The following is a 24,713-nucleotide window of genomic DNA, read 5'->3' as shown; positions in this document are numbered from 1 at the left end:
ATTACTTTTTACTCAGAAATCAAACCCCAAGGATAGTGTTTCCCCTCCCTACAGGGGTTGCTGCAGGTCCCTTTACACGCCCCCCTTCTACTTCTTTAAGTGCTAAAAGTGATTAATTTGGGGTGATGTTTTAATTTCTATTCTTTTTGGCTTATAACTGTGTTTTCTCATTCTTTACAACAACAGGTAGTATGTTGTAATAGAAATATCCATTGTGGTCAGTGATAACTTCTGCCTGTTCCTGGGCACAGGGGGCATCACTATTAGTGCCTGTTCCTCCCTCCCTACTGCTGATAAGGAAACAGGGGCAGGAATAATACTAATAATTTGTGCTACTTTTTCTGCATACCCTTGGCCTTATTCTGGTCTACTGAGCTGGGAGCTTGTCTGAGGTTGGAGCTCTATTGTCTGAATCCAGGGGCAGAAAGAACTGAGGGCTCTTTTACGGCATCCACCTGGAGGCTGCCTGCAGGCTTGGGTTGCTAAGTGCACTGCTTAATTTAGAAGCGCCTTTTATCCTGGCTCTCTTGACCAGTCAAAGTTGTGGTCGCTGTTTTCTACAAGGACTGGGGAAAGAAAGGGTGGAATTAATTAAACCTGGAGGAAGGGACTTTGAAGGGCGGAGCTAAGGTCAAAGAAAGAACCCTTTAAATAAAGGGCCCACACTGGCTGCCAGGGAGTGCGCAGGACTGGCAAGAGGGAAGCCGGGCTGCTCCACGCCTTTCACGCCTTCCACCTCCTGCGTGTCCATCTGTGAGAAGGAGCCAGAGCCCAAGGGAGATGATGGAGCCTGAGGAGTACAGAGAGAGAGGTGAGCAACGGGCATCCCTGGCCCTCTTCCCTGCTGCTACTCCTGCAGGAACGGCTGCTGGTGGGTGGCCCTTAGATTCTGGGGTGACATTTGATGGGAGCATTAGAATTGCCTTCTGAGAGTTGGCACCAGCAACATTTTTTTTTTCTGCGAAAGGAATGTGGGATCAGAGTGTAAAACTTTTCTCAACCACTCTTTCATTCTCCCTCTCATATACCCACTCTCACATATGTCCACACTACCGTGCCTTGCTTTTCCTCCCCACTTTCCCACAAAATTGAGGATTTGGATCCCTGAGCCACTAGATGGGAAAAGGGGATTGTTCATATTCTGAAATAGAAAAAAATTTTCTCAATATTCTGTAATCACTGCAAATCCTGTCTTTCTTAACATTCATTCCTTCATGTGTGAATCTATCAGTAGCGTTCTTTCATTTAGTCATTCATTTCATAAATATTTAGCAGGTGCCTACTCTGTATCAGGCAAAACCAAGTGGTTATCCAGTTTTCAGGCATGGATCTCCCTTAGCAGGAAAGTAGGTAGTTGCTTAAAAAAGAATCTTGAATGTCTATTTCTATAATGTTTTATATCCTCCTACTCACTAATTAGTGTGCATTAGCTTATTCCATTGCTTTCCTAAGGCACTGTCAGCTGAGAGCAAGTTCCTGTGGATATTTATCTTCTGAGTGGAACACAAATACATTTAGCACTGTTCCTGGATCAGTGGAGGGTTAGGTCTAGAGCTCTCAGATCTCTGGTGGGGCCCTGCTGGAGAAGAACCAGGATGTGAGAGGGTTGAAGGGGAGCAGAAGGAAGATAGAATGGTGTGGAAATCTACCTTTGTCTCATAAGTTTTGTCTGGGGTTGGTTCTGTTCTTAAGAACTTTGCATAAGCTGATGCAGAGGGGAGAAACTGAGTCCCCTCTCCTAGGTAAAAGCAGCCCAGGGAGTACTAAGGAATGGATGTTGAGACAGACAAAGAGATATGTACACACACACACACACACACACACACACGCACGCACACACAGCAACAGAGGCACTGAAGACTGCAACCTGAAAGAATAAATAATTTGCAATAGTTTCAGAGTGTTCGACTTGACTTTTTTTTCCTTCCTTACTCATATGTTCATTCACTTGATACATTTTTTTTAGCATCTAAAAAATATCCTAAGCACTGAGGTGTTGATGGAGGCAGCAGGAGGGAGAGAAAGTCATTAAGATTTGGTGCCACATTTCCCAGGCCAGGGCAGGGGGCTTGGTCTGGATCCATGGTTGTGCTTTAGGGATTCTGTGAGCCTCAGAAATTATACACAAAGTTCTGTGTATATGTAAGCCTACAGTTTTAATCAGATTCTTGAATTAAGTCCTCATATGAGTCCAAAAAAGATGAATAATAACTGATTCAATGGGGATGGTGAAAAAATAGATTTTTTTGTCCTTTGTCGGAACTGGGCATGGAATCTTTCTATCTGTGCTAACAGATATAACTGGTGGGTGTGTGTGTAACAATTTTTGGATACAAAGAGCTATAGAGTTTCTATTGAACCTATAAAATAGTTAATAGATGTTCTGTTTCTGAGAAGGAAAGAAAGGTAGGAGAGACAATCAAAATTGAAGTGGATAAAGGAAGGGGAAAGAAAATGAAACGTTTCACTTTGGCGCAAGAGTTTTGTGCTTTGGAGATTTTCCTTTTTGTTCATTTGCTCACTTAGAAACTCCCTCCATCATTCATTCACTCCCTCACTCTTTTTTTAAATTCTGAAGATAAGGTCGTGCAGGGGATCAGATCCTACCCTCGGCCCATGAATCCGTCTCTCTCTTTTTTTTGAGTCCAGGCTGGAGTGCAGTGGCGCGATCTCGGCTCACTGCAACCTCCGTCTCCCAGGTTCAAGCGATTCTCCTGCCTCAGCCTCCCAAGTAGCTGGGATTACATGCACCTGCCACCACGCCCGGCTAATTTTTTGTATTTTTAGTAGAGAGGGGTTTGACCATGTTAGTCAGGATGATCTTGATCTCCTGACCTCGTGATCCGCCTGCCTCAGCCTCCCAAAGTGCTGGGATTACAGGCATGAGCCACTGTGCCCGGCCAAATCCGTCTCCTTCTTTACCAAGTCTCTTGGCCTGGACCTGAGAGGGATGGGCACAAATCGGTCAGGCCCAGTCAGGGGATTTCAGCCTGATTTCTCTATGTCACTTCTAGGGAGAGAGATGGTGGATTACATCTGCCAGTACCTGAGCACTCTGCGGGAGAGACGTGTGACACCAGACGTGCAGCCTGGCTACCTGCGAGCCCAGCTGCCTGAGAGTGCTCCTGAGGACCCCGACAGCTGGGACAGCATCTTTGGGGACATTGAACGAATCATCATGCCTGGGGTGAGACACAGTGACCACAAGGGCAGTTCTGGATTTCAGGGCACAGAAGGGTGGGTGGTGGCCTGGAGAAGACCTGCTTTGGGTCAGCTTGGGATGAGAATGCATCCTTCAGCCACTTGGCCACCAACACCCCAGCCCATCTGCTAGGCATGTGGAGGGCAGGACTTTGACTGGTATTAGGTTTCTTTTTCTTTTTTTTTTGCCCAGTTGTGCCATGGCATGAGGTTTCTGACGCCAGGGCAGGGCTGGCCAGAACACCTGCATTCCAGAGCACAGCCTGGCAGAAGTGTGGAAGTCTAATGGGATGGGTGGAGAAGTGAACATTTTGTCTGAGGGGAAAGGACAACTGTGGATAGTAAGACAGGGGAGAGGAAGCTGGAGGTAGTGCCTGGCCCTGACGACGGAGCCAGAGACTCTTCTATACAGTGTCTGAGACCACACCAAAGAGAAGGAAGGAAGTGGGGAACACATCCTGGCAAGGACACGCTGGTGACCAGGTTGCGTTGGCCCAGGAAACTGAGTGGGCCCTGGCAACCCCTCCTGTCCCCTCTGAGGTCTGGTGATTGAGCTGCTTTTCAAGAGCAAGAAGGGACTTTCCCTGAATCATTGATACTTTCCATGACGGAGGGTGCAGCCTGGGATAGTGCTGGTGGGGCCAGGAAGCTGATGGAAGCTGGCTGATGCATGGGCTTGAGCTGGAGCCTGCCTTGATGGGTGGTGGACACCCCTGACCACTGGCGGTGAGGAGCTCTGCCATGGTGCTCATGCTAAAGTGGCATCGACTCCCTTCCTGTGGCGGGGCTCCCTGCCATGTGCCAGCTCTGTGCTGGCCACATGACATGCTATCTAATTTAATCTTCCCAGTGGCCCTGTTTTACAGATGAGGAAACTGCTGATGCTCAGAGAAGTTAACTGTCTTGCCCAAAGTCACAGAATTAGTACCTGGTAGATCCAGGATTTTACCCTAGACCAGTCTTACTTCACAGGCTGTGCCGTTTCTCCTACCCTCTGTCACCTCTACTGGTGGGTGCCTGAATGTGCCTGGCTAAGCCTGGGCCCCTAGCATTGCCTGTCTGGCTCCACACCCCCACACAAGCTGTGTCTTCCCTCTCCCTGCTTGAGGCATTTGTGTTCTGAACCACACATGTTTAGAGGCTCTTCCTGAGGCCAACTTGAGGTTTGCCTTCATCATTCCCAAAGAACTTTTGACTTCAATGTGACAAAAAGGCCAAGCGTGGGGGCTCACACCTGTAATCCCAGCACTTTGGGAGGCCGAGGCAGGTGGATCACCTGAGGTCGGGAGTTCAAGACCAGCCTGACCAACATGGAGAAACCCCCTCTCTACTAAAAATACAAAATTAGCTGGGCATGGTGGCACATGCCTGTAATCCCAGCTACTTGGGAGGCTGAGGTAGGAGAATCGCTTGAACCCGGGAGGCGGAGGTTGCGGTGAGCTGAGATAGCGCTGTTGCACTCCAGCCTGGGCAACAAGAGCGAAATTCCATCTCAAAAAAAAAAAAAAAGTGACAAAAATATGCCTAGAGGCAGGGGTGGGAAAATATTCAAACTCAGAAAGTGATGGCAATTTTGACTTTTTTTTTTTTTTTTTTTTTGAAGCAATAGAGACAAGGTCTTGCTATGTTGCCCAAGCTGGTCTCCAACTCCTGGGCTCAAGTGATCCTCCTGCCTCGGCCTTCCAAAGTGTTGGGATGAGAGGCCTAAGCCACTGTGCCTGGCCATGAGGGCAATTTCATAGAAAGCCACTCATCTCTTTGACCATTCAGCCTATTTCACAAGCATTTTTTGAAAATGTCAATATCAGTAAGGCTTTAAGGAGGCTAGATCCTGATAAGATTATCTCCTGGATTTTATTCTGTAAAATGTAATCTGCTGAGGGGCTAACTGTAATCTGGGAGTGAGACTGAAAGCAACTGTCAGAAGAGGTGGAAATGAGCTGATTCATTTGATCAAAAGGAATTCCAGCAGTTGCTGTGGGTATGGTTGGTGAGGCTCATTTCTGGAAAGAGGTCTGTTTGTTTTTGATAAGGGCTCTTCTGGCTATTTTATCTTATTTATCTTACAAGAACAGACTATTGTCTCTTGATAGAGCTAGGAGGTAGAAGCCCTTCTCTGGGGTTTCCAAAATACTGTCACTAAGGACAGTGATAATGACGGTCAAATCTCTCAACTCATCTCTCAGGCCACACCAGCCTCCGAGAGCTGGCCTGAAAGCAGTTGGCCCTTTGCTTACTCATTTTGCTCAGTGCCTCATTGAAAACTGAATTAGTTTTTCTCTTCCTGCCACCATCTAGAAAATAAGAGAAGAAAAACTCTCTTTCCCCTTTAATTCCAACCCTGGTTAGACAATCCTCATTTACTTTTCATGAGAGAGAGAGAGCATCCCCATGGGAAAAGTCAGGACACCACCCTGCTCGGGTGTCTGGGCTTCTGCCTCATTGCGGTCACCTGTCCCTATGGGGTATGTGTGACCACAGGGATGTGGCCTCTCTCTGTCAGCCCCAGTTCTCGCCTGCAAAACAGAGATAATGTGTAGGTCCTACCCCATAGGGACCTGTGAGAAGTAAGTAAGAGAAGGCTTGGAGAGCAGGAGATGTGGTTATTACCGATCATGACTCTTGCATGGTGAAAATCGGAGGAAGAGGTTTGATTCTCTGAGTCAAGTCAGGATATGTGATGTGTCTGTCACCCACATGATTAGTTTACCGTTAATGTTAGAGCTTAACATTTCACACATTTCTTGCCCACGCCTCCACCCACACAACAACCCTAGGAGACAGGATTTATTTTACGATGAGAAACTGAGGTTGAGGGAGGTGCAGGAGAGGCTCCTGGTCATATGGGGTCTGTACTGTAAACACTTTTTGAGACCTCCTTTTGAAAAACAAAAAAGAAGGAGGCCGGACACAGTGGTGCATGCCTGTAATCCCAGCACTTTGGGAGGCTGAGGCGGGTGGATCATGAGGTCAGGAGTTCGAGACTAGCCTGGCCAACATAGTGAAACACTGTCTCTATTAAAAATACAAAAAATTAGCCAGGCATGGTGGTGGGCACCTGTAATCCCAGCTACTTGGGAGGCTGAGGCAGGAGAATCTCTTGAACCTGGGAGCCAGGGGTTGCACTGAGCCAAGATGGCGCTGCTGCACTCCAGCCCTGGTGACAGTGCGAGAATCTGTCTCAAAAAAAAAAAAAAAAAAGAATGAATCTCAAAAGAGACCCACACAAATGGTATGTTGGAGCTTAAGTTCATTAGCTTCATGGTAAATCTACACGGTCACACAGCTGGTTAGGGACTGAGGTGGGATGGGAACTTGTGTCCTTGGACTTAATTCTTAGGCTCCTTATACTATACACACTGTCCAGGACAAGGTCCTTGCTCTTGAAGGACTCTAAGTATGTGTGGACAGTAAAGAACAGGATGATGCCCTAAGAGGTTATCAAATGAGTCCTCAGTAGAGTGAAACATCTAGAATTCTAGAGTTCCATCGCTCAGGGAAGGGATCGAAGGGAGCTGTGGGAGCTGGGGGAGAGTTCGAGGAGGAAATGAATATTTAGTAGCTTTCTAAGAACTGGCAGGTTTTGGAAGGTCATGTCTTTATAGAGAGTGCCTTTCTATCAGGGGACACAGCATTGCTCAAAGACATAAATGCAGAAAGGAACAGGGCATGCTTGCAGAGCAGTGAGATGAGGAGAGATGAGATAATCCATGAGGCCGATGAACCATCAGGGCTGCTTCCGAGTTCTGATGGGGGGCCCTTCCTGCCCACTCAGCTCCTCCTTACATCCGGTTTTGATTGTGGGCTCAGGGCTTAGCCTGGAGGTTGGCCTCCCATACGCTTGGTCTGGGCTCTCCTCTCTACCGTCTCCTTTCCTCACTACATTCCCAATGTGATGCTTAAGGACAGCTTTGAATCCATTCACCCAGACCCTCTGAGTTGCATGCTCAGGGAGCTCAGTGCTCCATAAAACAAAAACAAAAGGTGCCTTTTGCAAGAAACTGGATGAAACAAGTAGTCTGCTTTTCTGGAGCTCATAGTCTGCCCTTCCTTTTTTTTTTGAGACGGAGTCTCGCTCTGTCGCCCAGGCTGGAGTGCAGTGGAGCGATCTTGGCTCACTGCAAGCTCAGCCTCCTGGGTTCACACCATTCTCCTGCCTCAGCCTCCTGAGTAGCTGGGACTACAGGCTTCTGCCACCCCACCTGGCTAATTTTTTTGGTATTTTTAGTAGAGACGGGGTTTCACCATGTTAGCCAGGATGGTCTCAATCTCTTGATCTCGTGATCCACCTGCCTCGGCCTCCCAAAGTGCTGGGATTATATTATAGGCATGAGCCACCGCGCCCGGCCTGCCCTTCCTTTTATTGCTGGGCAGGGGCGGCATGAGGGGTAAGTACTGGGGACTAATGTGAATACCACCCAGAATCCCACAACTGGGTTACTGTAGTGATTTTCCTTTTGCATATTTCCTTCTGGATTTTGCATATATGAAAAGGCTCCACTGATGATCTAGCATAGGACATGGGCCACATTAGTGACAAGAACACCAGTGAACAAGTCTGATTTTCATGGAGTTATGTCACTTATTTCTGCTTAAAAGTGTCAGCCCATCTCTAGAGTGACACTTCACCTTGCCAGAGATGGTCTCTGGAGAAAGAAAGCCTGCTGGAAATGCCTCCTGGTGCCAATTCTGTGCATGCTCTGCCTCCAGGTGGTACATTGGCAGAGCCCCCATATGCACGCCTACTACCCAGCCCTCACCTCTTGGCCCTCCCTGCTAGGAGACATGCTGGCTGATGCCATCAACTGCTTGGGATTCACCTGGGTGAGTAGCAACGGCTGTAACTACTCGCAATGGGGAACGTAGCAGGGAGTGGTATCCTAGGGCAGACATATTTTGTCTTGGTTTCTGAATATGGCTCCACAATAAATATTAATGAGGGCTATATTCTTTAAGCTTATGCTTTATTTTAATTTTCTCATCACATCTTTTAACCCTATGGAATCACGAGTATTGATCCCATTTTGTAGGTGAAGAAATCGAGGCTTAAGCAACTTATCTCCCCCAGATCATACAGCTCATAGAGACACAGATAAGACTTGGATACAGATCTGGTTATTGCCACAGTTTGTGACCTTACCTAAGCAATTTCATGCCTATTGAGTCACCACTTCCTCTGTGCTCTTGTATTTGAGTAGCTGGAGATATGTCCTAAGACTTCCCTTAATAACCCCTTAAGCACCACTCAGCTTTAAATGGTGCCAAAAGCCTTCCAGAACATCTTTTTATTTTAAGCCTGAACTCCTATGGGTGTGTGGGTGGGTGGGCGGGGGTATTCATATCTTTTCTAGGAAAACTTCCCCCTGGGCATTTGAGGACTTCTCAGCTATGTATTTTAGCGACTTGGAGAACCAAATCCAAGCCAACCATTTCTAGGGCTGTTTCTCCATAGAGCCTTGGAGAATTCGCCTCATTGAGGGCAGCATGAATCCAAAACCCCACATTATTTTCTCTTTTGGTTGACAGAGAGTGGACCAGGAGAGAGGCACATGGCCTAACATGACCCCTTCTCCAGAAATGTTCCCATTGACACCATCAGGGGCAGACATGTTTCTGGAGCTCGTGGGGGCACCTCAGTGCCCTGGGGCTGTGCAGTTTGAAGTTCCTTTTCCTTTCTCAGGCATCCAGCCCTGCGTGTACAGAGCTGGAGATGAACGTCATGGACTGGTTGGCAAAAATGCTGGGACTTCCAGAGCACTTCTTGCACCACCACCCCAGCAGCCAGGGCGGAGGCGTCCTGCAGGTACCTCCCTTGGCAAAGCTTCACCTAGCATGGGGGCTAAGTAGTGAAAGACAAGCCAAACCCTAACCTGGCAATTCTCCCGTTCTCCATGGAGTTTCCCCCACATTACCCACACCGTCATCACCAACAGCACCATCATCACAGCTTCCACCTCTACTCCCACCTCTGCTTCTGCTTCATTCACATGTACTGCTACTTCCTTTGAAAGAAATTAAAGAGCCAACACATGATCACATTTCCAGTATGACTTGATTCAGGTTTCTTAGTCTATAATCTGACAATTCCTTTTTGGTGTCCCATGTTGTATCTCACGGTGAAAGGGGAAAGGAGAAGGCATGGAGAGGACTTCTCTTTCTCTCCCTGCTAGGTTCAGGAGATCCCTTGCAGTGAGAGCAATTAACAGCATAAACTGATTAACGGTAACCTCTGACCCTATCTTCTGGATACTTGTCAAATTATGGTTCTTCAAATATTTCTTTTTTTCAAGAGTAGCGCCATGGAGTGGAGCTTTCTGGGTGCCTCCCATGGACCACACACATTGTTAGGTGCTTTTGCATCTATAAATCCTTGACGTTCATGAGGGCTTGGTTCTAAGACCTTTGAGATTCCTCAGATTCTTGAATTCTACTTTAATGTATGTTTCCTGGTTTTATAATCTATGAGACAGAGATAATAATACTATTTCCCTCAAAGAGTATATGCAAGGATTCAATGAATTCTTTTTTTAAATAAAAATCGTGGCTGGACATGGTGACTCACCCCTGTAATCTGAGCACATTGAGAGGCTGAGACAGATGGATCACTTGAGCCCAGGAGTTCAAACCAGCCTGGGCAACATGGTGAAACCTGATCTCTCCAAACAAACAAAATTAGCTGGGTGTGGTGGCATGTGCCTGTAGACCCAGCTACTTGGGATGCTGAGGTAGGAGGATTGCTTGAGCCCAGAAGATTGAGGCTGCAGTGGGCTATGATTGTGCCACTGCCCTCCAGCCTGGGCGACAGTGTAAGACCTTGTCTCAAAAAATAAAAAAATTGCCATGTTGCTCTGAGATGAGAACCAGGAAGTTCACTGGGTCCTCTTGCTAGCTAAGTGACTCCCTCTCTCACTGCAGCCTTGCAGCAAGATTAAAATCTGAACCTCGGAAGAAAGACAAATTGCTGCATGTTGTGGACATTTTGGATTGTCAGCAAATAGTTACAACTTCAGATATCATATTTGGGAGAACATGCTAAATGTCTGCGGTACATGATCTTGCTTTTCATCTGATTATCTCAGGAACCCTGCAGGTGAATAGTACCATTCCCCAATGTTTTGAGATAAGAGCACTGAAGTTCAGAGAGATTAAATAATTTGCCCTAGCTTACACAGCTGATAAGCGGAAGAACAAGGATTCAAACTGATGCCTGTCTAAATCCAAACCATGCTTTCTCCTGTATCGTCAGCCATGTGAACTTGAGTTAGTCCCATCACCTCTCTGAGCATCACTCTCCTCATCTTAGTATGACAAGAATCATAATTATCTCAAAGAGGTGTTGTGAGGAGCAAGTAGAATGCCAGAAAGTGTTTTGTAAACTATGAATTGCAATACAGATGGAAGGTGTTGTTACCATTATTATTATTTTTAAAAACAGGGCCTGGTTCTGTCTCCCAGGCTGGAGTGCAGTGGAGCCATCATGGCTCACTGCAGCCTCCACCTCCTGGGCCCAAGCAATCCTCCAACCTCAGCCTCCCACGTAGCTGGGACTACAGGTGTGCACCACTACACCTGGCTTTTTGTTTTTTGTTTTTTTTGTAGAGACAGGGTCTCACTATGTTGTCCAGGCTGGTCTCAAACTCCTGGACTCAAGGGATCCTCCCAAAGTGCTGGGATTACAGGTGCGAGCCACTGCACCCAGCTGATTATTATTATTATGCTACATACTTCTTTACATAAATAGCTTTCTTTTTATGGAGTAACTCCCAGGCACTTAATATCTGTGGGATCTGGTCCACACCACTCTCCATGACAGTGTCTGCTAGGCATTTTTAGCAGGATTCTATCAGCTGTAGGTCACTTGAAGATTTCAAGAAGCAAAGACATCAAAGACTGGGTGAATGAATGATAAGGAACCATAAAGACTCCTGTGAAGTTTCTGAGGTGGCCCCGAAGATTTCCACAATCATGGCCAGAGCAAAATCCTACCCAACCCTTGTTTGGATAATCTATACTCCCATCCTGGGAAGCAGTTAAAGGGATGCTCTCCATTTCATAGACAGAAAAGAGTCTTCTGGAGGGGAAATGTTAGCCCAAGGTCACAAGAGCTATTGACAACTAAATGGGCCCAAGTCACCAGCCTCTCACACAGGCCAGGATCCTCTCTTCCTGGGGAATCAAACTCCATATCCATTTGTGTAATAAGCTGAGAGTTCTTCTTTTAAATATGTTTTACATGGGGAGCAAACACATCCAGGAGGGACAGAACATTCTCTTTTTGGTTTCTGTGGCCTCTGTAATAGAGAGGCTGGTATTAGGTGCAAGCTTATTTTAGAAGGCAGAATAGGAATGAAAGTTGGGGAGGGACATGGGCACCTTGGGCAGGAGGAGCTGTGTATTTCCTTCTGTGAATAGCTATGACACACACACACACAAACACATACACACACACAGAGAGAGAGAGAGAGAGAAAAAAAAAACTAGAAAACCTGGGGAAATTTGGCAAGAGAATACAGAAAGGCTGCCATGATCATCCTTTTCCCCTGCAGAGCACGGTCAGTGAATCCACTTTGATTGCCCTGCTGGCAGCAAGGAAGAACAAAATCCTGGAAATGAAAACATCTGAGCCCGATGCTGATGAGTCCTGCCTAAATGCCCGACTCGTGGCCTATGCCTCTGACCAGGTGAGTTGCCCGACGCAGGACAGCCCTTCGGGTTGGTGCTTGGCTTCTGGAATCTTGGTCCTTGAGCAATTTTTTTCTAGACGTGAGTATGCTGGGGTTCTGAGCAGCTCAGACATGGGAGCTTGTCTCCAGCAACTGTAGGGAAGACAAGCTTCCAATGATCATATTTGGTTCCCGAGTCTTAGGCTTCAGCAGTTTCTGGGGGGTGATCATTCCAGGATGACTCTTTGCTGACAGGTTTCTGTGGCCCTTCTAGGCTCACTCCTCTGTGGAAAAGGCTGGTTTGATTTCCCTTGTGAAGATGAAATTTCTGCCTGTGGATGACAACTTCTCACTCCGAGGGGAAGCTCTTCAGAAGGCCATCGAGGAAGACAAGCAGCGGGGCTTGGTGCCCGTCTTTGTAAGTCAGGATATATGCCTAAGCTTAGAATGATAGAACTTGGATGTGAGGAAGGAATTTTGGCAGAATTCAGGTAAGTAACATGCTGCACACAAAAGCAGAAAGGTCCTCCCATACAGTATTTTACACATCATGAGGTGCTATCCATAGGTGTGTTATGGAATAAATTTTGTGGGTCATAACCAGCATTAAAAAGAAATATAGTATAAAATATTAGAGTGCACACATATAGCCAGAGTATGTATTGTTTTATGAAACTTTTTTTTTTCAAATACACACGTATACATGTACTAGATTGTTATATAAAATGTGTTTCTTACGAGCCATGGTAAAACACAGTCTGAAATATACACTGTTCTGGTGGGATGGATGGGAGTAGATCACGTCTGTGGTGAAATCTTTCTCAGGCCAAATGTGTCACACGAGCCCACCCTCCTGTGTTAACTTGCCTTAATTTTCCCCTAGGTCTGTGCAACACTAGGGACCACTGGGGTCTGTGCATTTGACTGCCTGTCAGAGCTGGGCCCCATCTGTAAGTATCTTCCCTCTCTGGCTAGGAAGACAAGGAATACATTTTTAAATGTCTCCTAAAGCAAGGACCTGAAACCAGCTCTATGGGATTATTCTTGTTCCTCTTTGGTCAATGCAGAGACATGGGAAGAACCACCAAAGGTCATGAGGGTCTCTTCCAGGGATCCCTGGACATTGCCTTTCCCAGTGGTGTGACAAGAGTTAGAGGTGGCCTACCTTGCCTTCTGTCCTAGGAGGCGACAGTAGGAGAGCCTTCAGTTTTCTCATCCTCTTACTTGTATGTTGAACTTTACTTAATGCAGGCTATACCCAAAATACAGTGTGAATTAGGCTAGAATAGAAATGCTTTCTATTCTACCTTCAGAAAAGGAAAAGGGTAGGGTAGGGGAAATCATGGGAGAGATTAAAGGCAGAGAGGAAACCCAGATGGGACTGTTTAATCCCCAAGCAAGAAACCACTAGGAAAGAGAGATACCTTCCCTCTAACTTTTGTATTCGGTGCACTGACATTGCTCTCTGTGCTGGTGGGAAATTGATTTCTGTGCCAGGATGTTCTAGGCTGAGGCCAAGAGGGTGCTGGCCCTTTACCCAGTGGAAGAAAAAGGCAAGGGTGAGGCTTTGTAGACTTTCCCGTTAGGAGGTAATGATGCCTCCTTCAGCCCCACTTCTTCAGACTGACTCCACCTGCTCCCATCTCCACACCCTCCATTTCTCATTTAGCCAAAGCACATCATCCTTGCAGCCCACCACTCAGCTTGGCCAGGTGCGAGACATCTTTCCCCACTTCATACCTCCCCTCCGGCCAGGTGATGTTTGCCTCCTCAGGTGCCCGTGAGGGGCTGTGGCTCCACATCGATGCTGCTTATGCAGGCACTGCCTTCCTGTGCCCCGAGTTCCGGGGGTTTCTGAAGGGGATTGAGTATGCCGACTCCTTCACCTTTAATCCTTCCAAGTGGATGATGGTGCATTTTGACTGTACTGGGTTCTGGTGAGTGTAGCAGCCCAGCTCCGAGCACGCAGGAACGCCTTGCCTCCTCTGGAGAGACCTCAGCCACTAATGCCCATTTGGAAACCCACAGGGTCAAGGACAAGTACAAGCTGCAGCAGACCTTCAGTGTGAATCCCATCTACCTCAGGCATGCCAACTCAGGCGTGGCCACCGACTTCATGGTGAGTGGCCAGGGATGGGCAGCCTAGTGGTCTCGGGTGGCCAGTGGGAACTGTAGGCGTCTGACCCCCCAAAATCTGTACGGTGGCTCCCTTCAGAAGGCAGCACACTATGAGCTCATCTCATAATACTGCCAATGCATACCTTGGTTTCTAATTGTGCCTAAGTATATAGAATGAAACCCAGAAAATGGTTAAAAACCCTAGAAAATGAGACCAGCCTTTGAGGCAGTGTGCACATTTCCTGAATATTTGTGGCATTTTTTAATTCCCAGAAATGCTCTTCCTACCACAGGTGGACCAGTTCCTTCTGCCTCCATCTCGGGTCATCTTTTTTGTTTCTTACCCAGCAGCAGGGCAGGGTGGAGAATTTCCCTGGTGGGGAAAGAGCTTTCTTGCTGAAATCGCTTTTGTTTTTTTGTCCCTGACAGAGGCGCTGTGGGGCAGCTCTGTGGTAGTGATGGGCTGCAGGACTTGTGTGAGGTTCTGGAAGCCTCCAAGCATTCCTGACTTTCCCAACTGACTGCGCCTCAACTCTCTAACTCACTCTCTCTCTTTTCTTTTGTTTTCTTTCTTTCTTTCTTTTTTTTTTTTTTTTGAGACGGAGTCTCGCTCTGTCAACCAGGCTGGAGAGCAGTGGCGCCATCTTGGCTCACTGCAACCTCCGCCTTCCAGGTTCAAGCGATTCTCCTGCCTCAGCTTTCCAAGTATCTGGGACTACAGGCGTGAGCCACCGCGCCCAGCAAACCTCAACTCTCTTGATTCCACATCCTCAGCCAGTATTTTGCCTGAGGGAAACGAGTTCTTAACAAATTGACTCCACAGTTTGAGGATGAGCCCTTCCTTTACTTGTAGGGGAGACAGGGATGTAAACGAATGTATTACACATAACCTGGCCAACGGAGGCAGCAGAGCAGAGTGGGGGCAAGCTTGGTTTGGAATTCCATTCCAGCAGTGGCCCTTTGGGAGACTAACTGGACCTCTCTGAGCCTTGCTTTCCTTATCTGTAAAATGAGAATAGTGGCATTGATTCATAGGGTATTGTGAAGCTTAAATGGGAACACGTGTGGATCGCCTAGCAAAATAGCCGTGTGGCAAGTGCTCAATATATGGTAGGCATAGTATTTCTGAAAGCTCTTCTTTGAAGCTGCAGAGATTTGTTATGACAGTGGTTAGGCATGTAGGTGCTAAAGCCAGATGGCATGTGTTGGAGTCCTGGCTTTCTGTTTACTAACTTGTGTGACCTCGGGCAAGTGACTTAAACTCTGTGTTCAGATTTCCTCTTGTGTCAAATGAGGCTGATGACCACAGTTCTGGCTTCTTAGGCTTGCTGTGAGGATTATACAAATTAATACACTGAAGCGCTGAGAGCAGTGTCTGACCCCTGTAAGTGTCCTTCCTTGTGAAGAGATGGTTTTATCTTATCTTCTTGGACAACTGAAGTGTCTTGCCCTTTTAGTCTTAAAATAATAGCTTCGTCATCACTTGATTATACTGGCTATTCTCCCTTGGACCAGTCCACACCCTCTTTAGATTTTTGAAGCTTTTGGATTAGAATTGCAGCGGTAAGCCTCACGGCTTACTGGTGGTGACAGCAGACCCTCTAGAGGTAAAGAAAGAAAGAAAAATAATGGTTCTTTATCTCCACTGCTCTTTCTGGTAGGTTTTCAGAGATTTTTAATGAAAAATTAAAAAAATTCCAGAACAGCCCAAGGGTCAGATATCTTTAGGGATAACTGTAGGTTTGCTTCCTGAGTGTGAATTGATGCCCATTCTCCTATGAGTGTATTTGGGTCATCATAACTGAGGAGCATTATATTCACCTTTGCCCTTTTGAATTTCATGTTACCGTTTAAATTCATTTACCACAGTGCCTCAGGATCTTCCCGGGGTTCATTCCTAGGAGTTTGGAGATTTTACAGTGCTCTCTGTCTTCCAGATAACTCATAAAAATGTTAGAGTAAACTCTTCCCAGCCCTGCTCTGGGGAACCTTATTATTTTTACCTCTCCACCCAGAAGGCACTGCCTTACACTTACCCTTCCCCCACCTTTAATCCTATGGATTTGATTTTCAAGTCCATGAAGAAACTCCTAGAAAAGTGAAGTTGCTATCTTTTTCATGATTCTGAGGGTCCTCAGAGCTACTCTCACCTGGGCCCAATGTCTTTCCCACCCAGGTGGCTGCAGCTTTGAACAGAAGCTCAGTCCTGCTCTGAGATGAGCCAGAAACAGGGCAGCATCCCAGGAGAGAAGACTTAGGTGCTTAACCCCTGGGGTCCTGGAATCACCTAAAATCAGGGCTAGATTCTCTGACAGCGGAGAAGCTCCCTGTTTTCTGCATCTCACTGGACAGAGAGCACCAGTGGAGGGAGCGTTACTTTAGCCTTGGCAAGGGAGCCCTGCAAGGACCTTACAAGGACACAGAGGAGGCTGGAGATGCCTCAAGGTAAAGAAGAGCCCTGTCAGGCTTTATACGTCCAGATTTTTTGATCCAACAGAAAATGTTGGCTAGAACCACTCTGCTGAGTCAGCATGGATCAGTTTTGGAATAGTGACAAGAAAAGGAGCAACTGGGAATAAGGAAGATTGTGAAGAAATCAAAATAAAATCACCTCTGCCTATCCTGGTTTATTTGCTGGTAAAATAAAGTAGCTCTCTCTATATATGAAATAAATTGGCTATAACTATCTGGAAACCAGAACCTTTTGAGAGATGATCCCTATCATCCGTTCATTATTCTCTTGGAGTGTCCATTGGACAAGAGGTGGAGTTGACACTTTCCTTGTTACAGCAATTTTGTTCCATTTTCAGGTTTTGATGCCTTCTGCTGGCACAAAAGCCCCCAAGCTTCTCCCCAGCACAACAGAGTTTTGCTTGGAAATCAAAGGCTTAGTAGTTTTCTGCTGGGGAAACATTGTCCATCAACAAAGGGGTAACATCCCAACTGTGCCTGGCTTAGGAAACTGGGGTGAAGGGTGAAGGTGAGGACATTTGTGAGGATTTGATAATCTTGTGTATGGGCAGATAAATACGCAGTGGGACAAACATTTATTTTTAGTCAACAGAAATTGTGGTAGAAACTTTCTGACGTTTGAGGGAGATGTCATTAGGAAACCACGTGACTCATTAGAATAACTGCAAATGTTTTCCAAATCCTCTGCTCTATTTTCAGATCTGAGAAATCAGTCTGAAATTGATTTGGAAATTTTCAGATGTGTGGTGACTGCAACCTTGAACTTTAAGCTCTGTTGAATTTGGCCACCAGGAGCAAAGGGTCAATTTTCATCTAACAGCGGCAGAAATTTGGGTGCTCATTTGAAATCTGACAGCTGGAGTGATGGCTCTCAGATCACAGGAATCTCATAGGAAAATGAACAAGGCAGTGTAAGGTTAAATAGGGGTCATCTTGGCTCTAGACAGAAATGCTACTGTGATTTGTAGCTCACATTTTAAAATAATCTAAATAGCCAACACCTACTGACAACTTCTTCTGAGGCTCTTGGCGTTCTTTGTCCTCACACCACTTGCCCGGGAGGTGCAATTGGTTCTTTATGTCCCGGACTGATGAGCCAGTGAGGTGGCACTACCCAAGGTCACACAGCTAGTAAGTGGCACAGCTGGAGGCGAAACCTAGGTCTGCAGGGCTCTAGTGTCTGCACTCTAACTACTTTACTTTACATTTTGGGAGGAATAAAAATAGAACTTTATTTTCTGCTATTCAAGGAATATAGATTCATTTAGAGTAAAAATGTATTTCCCTTATGTTGAATTTCTGGGCCGGGATGAAATGTTTAAAGCAGCACTTTAAAGCAAAGTGCCCTTCTCATTGGTTCAGGGTAATGGACTTGACTTCCACTTGTCTGGCTCTCAGACAAGTCACTATTGGCCACCTTCATCAGTGATTTGGTCACACGATGGGGCAACCCTTGGGGAGCTTGGCTTACTCCTTAGCAACAACTCCCAGAGTCATGGTGACATCGTCCATCCCGGGAGGGCTGGGCAGGCAACAGATAATGCCCAGAAATGCCCGAGGGAATGGGGCACCCTTGTCTCTAACCTTGGGCACTGTGTTCCTTTGTTTCTAGCACTGGCAGATCCCCCTGAGCCGACGGTTTCGCTCTATTAAACTCTGGTTCGTGATTCGGTCCTTCGGGGTGAAGAATCTTCAAGCACATGTCAGACATGTATGTAGCATGCTGCTGTGGGGGCTGAGCCTGTGTTCCTCTGTTTTCTCATGGCGAGGAAGGCTGGTTTCTGCTTTGCAGATCTGCCTAGGAGACTTGCGGTGTGTGGTTCAGGTGTCTGGGCCTGTTCCTCGGCTCCTGGGACTTGATTCTCTTTGTTAACCAGAGGAGCGCTGAGCACAACATGCCCTGAGGGCTGCCTGATGCCTGTCCTCTGCTGAGTGTCTCACCGTTTCCCTTGCTGTCACTGAGCACTGGGGAGGGTTGGCCCCAGAGTCTGGTTTGCAGGAGAGAAAGAGAAAGTAAATCAAGGGGAAGTGTGTGTGGCCAGGGTAGGATCCTATCTGCTTTGGAATTACCTCAATGGTCACAGCTGGCTGAATATTTTAGCACTATTATGATTATGCCTGAAATAAAGCTCTCCTGGCTTGGACAGGTAGACCTACCAAGTCTGGAACAAACCTCCCTGCATCAACAGGCATTTATTGAAGGCCTATTTTGCTTAATTTATTTCTATTCAATTCAACAATTACAAGGTATTGTGCTAAGAAAGGGACACAGAGGTAAATGAGACAGGTGCAGCCTCTCTCCCATGTTCTTCATGGAAGAGGCGGGACTTAACTAAGAACTCTGGCCACTGGCGTTGTTCTCCCACTTCTACAAGAGTCCACATGCAAGACAAAGCCGTTGATAAAAGCAGTGGGGGAAGCTGAAGACACTGTCCTTTCTGCCTATGTGTGTTTTTGTCCTTCCACCTTTCCTCTAGGGAATTCCTTCTTGGTTAAACAAACACAAACCAAAACGAAGTGGTGGAAGCGGTAACTATGATTTTTTTTAACATTAAAAAAAATAATTATTATGCTTACGTAATAATTACATATATATTTATGGGGTATGTGTGAGGTTTTGATACAGGCATACAATGTGCAATGATCAAATTAGGGTAACTGGGTATCCACCACTCAACCATTTATCATTTCTTTGTGTTAGAAACATTCTAGTTCCATTCTTTAAGTTAGTTTGAAATGTACAGCAAATTATAGTTAACTATAGTTGCCTTATTGTGCCGCCTAACATTAGATCTATTTGATTGTATTTTTGCGCCCGTTAACTATCACCTCTTTATCCCCCATTCCCTGCTACCCTTCCCAGCCTCTGCCAACCATCATTCTACTGTGCGTCTCCACGAGCTCAGTTTGCTTACTTTTTAACTCCCACGTTTGAGTGAGAACATGTGAAATTTGTCCTTCTGTGCCTGGCTTATTTTGCTTAACATAATGTTCTCCAGTTTCCTATGACTGGTTTTAATGTTGGTAATTTTACCTTTGTAATCACCACTGGTTGTTTACCAATGAGCAGCTGCCACCAACAATATTGAGGAACTTTAGGCACTTTGTGCTGTTTCTAGAAATGCAGACTCAAGACTGGAGGGTTGTGGGTGGGGAATGGTTGGTGGAGGTTACAAGTAATTAGGAACATTTTTTTGCTTACAGTTTGGGACTGGATATTCAATGTGCAGATCCTGACTAACCTCCCTTAGCACTTCTGTTTGCAAGTCAAACCCCTGAATTCCTATTAGCAACCCCATTGCCTACCATATGAGGCCCACACTCCTGGGCCTGGCTTTCAAGGACTTGACGATTAGCTCCTACCTTAGCTTGGGCATTTCATCGACCCATCCAGACCTCATGCTCAGTCCATCTCTGCACCTTCACCCGTGTCCTTCAACTGAACTACCCTCTCCTCTCCAAATGTTGTGAATGGATTAAATTCTGCTTCCACTAGAAGCTTTTCTGCCTATTCCATCTGTTCTGGTTTCTGCTTCATTAGCATTCCTGTGATCACCTACTCAAACACCTTTACAAAACTGTGCTCAAAGTTCTTCCAATGTCCCACAATAGAAGAAATGGAATTAAAATAAAGTTGTTTGATATGATTTGATTTTATCTCTTCAACTTGACTGTGATGATCATTATTGACACTTGCGTAATGCCTTCAATACAAAAATAAACTCTAGTTCTTCATTAGATCCTTAGCACAGTGCCTGGGGTGGTCACTCTAACCTGGCAAGGCTCAGAGGGAGTAATTGCCCTGCTTGAGGGAAGAAGGCCCGGGACTTTCCCTGAAGCCTCCCAATTCCAAATCCTTTCTTCATAGTTCTGGGCTGCTTTCTACTACACTGAGCTCTTGGAAAGTTATATAAAATTAAATTTCATATTTCTGTGTTACAGAGAAGTGCTTTAAAGAATGGATTTTTAGTTCTACCCTTTACTGTTTGATGACCTTAGACAAATTACTTAACCTTTCTATATTTGTCTGCCTTATTTATTTATTTATTGTTATTTATTTTTGAGATGAGGTCTCTGTTGCTCAGGCTGAAGTGCGGTAGTGCCATCAGAGCTCACTGCAGCCTTGACCTCCCCAGGCCCAGGTGATCCTCCCACCTCAGCCTCCTGAGTAGCTGGGACTACAGGCGCATACCATCATGCCTGTCTACTTTTTGTATTTTTTGTAGAGATGGGGTTTTGTCATGTTGCCCAGGTTGTTCTCAAGCTCCTGGGCTCAAGCAATCTGCCTACCTTGGCCTCCCAAAGTGCTAGGATTACAGGCATGAGCCACCACCCCTGGCCATGCCTTCCTAATTTATAAAAATGAGAAAAGGATACTACCTCTCTCAAATTAAATGAGATAATATATATGCAGCCCTTAGCACAGGGTCTACCTACTACTCAGTTAAGTACTCAATGAGTACCTCTTCCTCTTCTCTTCTTCCCCTTCTTCATCATCTCCTTCTTCATCTAATTATAAATTGTCATCATCATCACTATCATCATCATCATCATCCTCATCTCCTATCACCTACAATAGGGATTGGTAAACATTTCCTATAAAAAGCCAGATACTAAATATTTTTGGCTTTGTGGGCCATACTCTATTGTAATTACCTCTGTACTACAAAAGCTACCGTAGACAATATGTAAACAAATGGGAATGCTGTGTTCCAAAAAACTTTACAAACACAGGTGGGGGCTATATTTGGCCATGGCTGCGCTGTGCCTGCCCTTGACCTAGAGTGGTGCAGGGCACTGGCAGCAGCTCTGCTTTCATGACCTGTAAAGTGGGGCTTTGGAGGTGGCAGTGCTGCCTGTGCTCTGTATTCTCCTCTCCCCTGACCTCTGCTTCTGTTGTTGCAAACAGCATGTGTTGTAGGAGGGATAAAAGCACAGTGGGAGGAGATCTACCTACTGTCACTTGTACCTTGGGAAAGTCACTTTCCCTTGGTTCCTTCTAAAAAATGGAAAGATTGAGCTGGGCACAGGGGCACGTGTCTGTAGTCCCAGCTACTTGGGAGGCTGAGGTGGGAAGCTCAATTGCTCCCACCATAGCCCAGGTGGGAGTTCTGGGCTATGGTGTGCTATGCCAATTGAGTGTCCGCACTAAGTTCGGCATCAATATGGTGACCTCCCAGGAGCAAGGGATAACCAGGTTGCCTAAGGAGGGGTGAAGGGGCCCAGGTTAGAAATGGAGCAGGTCAAAACTCCTGTGCTGTTTGAAACTGACCACGCAGGGGAGAAAGGGGCTGTGAGAAAGATTTGGAGAAACTCATTTCATTATGGTCAAAAGACAGGCTCAGGGCCAGACATGGTGGCTCATGCCAGTAATCCCAGTACTTTGGGAGGCCTAGGAAGGAGGATCGCTTAAGCCCAGGAGTTTGATACCAGGGTGAACAACCTAGTGAGACCACTGTCTTTACAAAAAAATTAAAAAATGTAGCTGGGCATGGTGGTGCATGTCTGTAGTCCTAGCTACTCAGGAGGTGAAGGTGGGAGGATTACTTGAGCTCAGGAGTTCAAGGCTGCAGTGAGCTTTGATTGTGGAACATGCCTCTGTACTCTAGCCTGTGTGACAAAGCAAGACCCTATCTCTCAAAAAAAAAAAAAAAGGGGGTTCAGCTAACTCCCTTGCCCTCTCTTGAAATAGAGCAGTAAGTATGAGAACTAACTGATAGAATTACTTAGCAAATATTTTATTGAGATCTTCTGGATGCTTGGAGAAATTTTTAAAAAGAAAAGAAAAGGCAAGTCCTGTCCTTGTTTAGTTAGTAATCCTGGGTTAAAAACAAAAAGCAAAAAACCCCAGGACATTTAAAAAGATGGTATGAACTTCAGTGGAAGATTAATATAATGCAAAGCCTTTAACATTTTAAAATTGTAACAAAATATTCATACCATAGAATGTACCATTTTACTCATTTTTAGGTGTACAATTCAGTGGCATTAAGAATACTCACAATGTGGTGTGACCATCACCATTATTTCCAGAATTTTTTCATCATCCCGAGCAGAAACTCTGTATCCATTAACCAGGTCCAAAACCTTTCCATGATGGGTGGAGACAGGATGTGAAAATATGTTCTCTATGGAATGTCAGAAACGGGATGAAAACGGCATTTGGGGTACAGGGTGAGAAGAGGTTTGAGAGGCAAGTGAAGCATGTAGGCTTAGGATGGGGCAGGGCCGCCACTAGCCCATATGGCAACTTGATGTGCACTACAAACAGGCATCTCTTCCTTTAGGCACACGCAGCTCGCATGAGGCACCTGGCTGGGAACGCAGAGCATGGACTGGGTTTTGGCCCTCACTTGCCCACTTGGCCAGTCAAGGAGCTGTGAAATCAGGAGTTGAGGCCGGGTTGCCTGGACTGCAAAGCACATGCCTTCTGGGTTCTGGGGCTGAGTTGAAAGAGGGCCCTGAGATGAGTTCTCGAGGTGGATCCGATGTGACAGGAAACAGGGCGCCATTGGAAATTTTCCAGCTTGGAATATGAGCAAAATCAAATGGAGATGACAATGAGGCAGAAGCCGCTTACAACGGCTGTGACGGGAAGATGGCCCTGGTTTAAAACCATTTAGCAGTCTGAAAGTTTATGCATAGTCTCTTGTCTGATGATTAATCTCAGTTCTTTTTATACTTGCAATTCCAGGGTACTGAAATGGCTAAATATTTTGAATCTCTGGTCAGAAACGACCCTTCCTTTGAAATTCCTGCCAAGAGGCACCTTGGCCTGGTGGTTTTTCGTCTAAAGGTAATACCATCTTCCAGGCCCCTCTGTGAATGATGTCTTGTGGTGCTCCAGAGCCTCTCGGAAACACAAATGCTGGGCTCTGGGGATGCTGACAGGGGGTGCGATGGAGACTTCACTTCCTTTATTTTTTCAAACAGGGTCCTAATTGTCTCACAGAAAATGTGTTAAAGGAAATAGCTAAAGCTGGCCGTCTCTTCCTCATCCCGGCCACTATCCAGGACAAGTTAATCATCCGTTTCACTGTGACATCCCAGTTTACCACTAGGGATGACATCCTGAGAGACTGGAATCTCATTCGAGATGCTGCCACTCTCATCCTGAGTCAGCACTGTACTTCCCAACCCAGCCCTCGGGTTGGGAACCTCATCTCCCAAATCAGGGGCGCCAGAGCCTGGGCCTGTGGAACGTCCCTTCAGTCTGTCAGTGGGGCAGGAGATGATCCAGTCCAGGCCAGGAAGATCATCAAGCAGCCTCAGCGTGTGGGAGCCGGTCCCATGAAAAGGGAAAACGGCCTCCATCTTGAAACCCTGCTGGACCCAGTTGATGACTGCTTTTCAGAAGAGGCCCCAGATGCCACCAAGCACAAGCTGTCCTCCTTCCTGTCCAGTTACTTGTCTGTGCAGACTAAGAAGAAGACGGTGCGCTCCCTCAGTTGCAACAGTGTGCCAGTGAGTGCTCAGAAGCCACTGCCCACAGAGGCCTCTGTGAAGAATGGGGGCTCCTCCAGGGTCAGAATCTTTTCCAGGTTTCCAGAAGAGATGATGATGCTGAAGAAAAGTGCCTTCAAAAAACTCATCAAATTCTACAGCGTCCCCAGCTTTCCTGAATGCAGCTCTCAATGTGGACTCCAGCTGCCCTGTTGCCCTCTGCAGGCCATGGTTTAGACCCAGGGCCTTCAGCCAGAGTCTGAGGATATACTTCAGGGACTCTGTGAACCCCTCACAATTGTATGCTAACTTTGTGTGCTTATGTGTACATGCATTTTTCTTGGGGTGAGTTCATAATTTTAATCAAATTCTCATAGGGGTTCATGACCCACAATAGGATACAAACGAAGAGTTTAAGCCAGCATGATCCAGATGGCTTCAGCAGGCTGGTCAGTGAGAAAGGGCCGAGGGTAGACAGGCAGCTTCTGTGGTTCAGCTTGTGACATGATATATAACACAGAAATAAATTATGCTTGTCCCTGAAACAAAACATACCCTGTGTCACTTAATTGGCTGCTGAAACATTGATTAACCAGTCTGGGAGCTTAAACATATGTACTTTTTTTGAAGCATCAATTATGAGTCAGGCACTGTGGCTCATGGTTCATAAATGAGGAAACCAACGTTTAGGTCACACAGCTTTAAACAGGCAAACCCAGGTCTCCTGGCTTCCAGTGAAGCCCAGGCTGTTTCCACCATGCAGTACTGCTCAAGGTTGGACCTGAACAGGAGCTCACAGCCCAGCAGGCTGCTCTG

The 24,713-nt window shown here is 46.3% G+C and overlaps 1 protein-coding gene across 2 annotated transcripts; it reads left to right on the top strand.

The window, feature by feature from the left end:
* The first annotated feature begins 353 nt into the window (after positions 1-353).
* Positions 354-24,458, top strand: HDC (histidine decarboxylase). Of its 2 annotated transcripts, XM_003831505.5 has the most exons (12): positions 354-811; positions 3,015-3,187; positions 7,912-8,025; positions 8,882-9,004; positions 11,748-11,882; positions 12,139-12,282; positions 12,748-12,814; positions 13,639-13,801; positions 13,893-13,983; positions 18,067-18,165; positions 23,149-23,250; positions 23,388-24,457. In XM_003831505.5, the coding sequence occupies exons 1-12, from the start codon at positions 781-783 to the stop codon at positions 24,132-24,134; spliced, it is 1,989 nt and encodes a 662-aa protein (XP_003831553.3). In that variant the 5' UTR covers positions 354-780; the 3' UTR covers positions 24,135-24,457. The 2 variants fall into 2 exon arrangements, with proteins under 2 accessions (XP_003831553.3, XP_054954972.2); XM_055098997.2 differs by lacking the exons at positions 7,912-8,025; positions 8,882-9,004 and having other exon boundaries at positions 660-811; positions 23,388-24,458.
* The last annotated feature ends 255 nt before the right edge of the window (positions 24,459-24,713 follow it).

The sequence above is a fragment of the Pan paniscus genome, chromosome 16 (assembly GCF_029289425.2).
Source record: "Pan paniscus chromosome 16, NHGRI_mPanPan1-v2.0_pri, whole genome shotgun sequence".
NCBI classification, from domain to species: Eukaryota; Metazoa; Chordata; class Mammalia; order Primates; family Hominidae; genus Pan; species Pan paniscus.
Note: the sequence above shows the minus strand (reverse complement) of the source record. Positions and strands in the feature narration are given on the sequence as shown.

Excerpts from the sequence above, each read along its gene's own strand:
- HDC (XM_003831505.5), top strand. The coding sequence starts at position 781 with ATGATGGAGCCTGAGGAGTACAGAGAGAGAG. Across the intron at positions 8,026-8,881 it reads ACTGCTTGGGATTCACCTGG|GCATCCAGCCCTGCGTGTAC; the intron begins GTGAGTAGCAAC and ends TTCCTTTCTCAG. Across the intron at positions 12,283-12,747 it reads GGGGCTTGGTGCCCGTCTTT|GTCTGTGCAACACTAGGGAC; the intron begins GTAAGTCAGGAT and ends ATTTTCCCCTAG.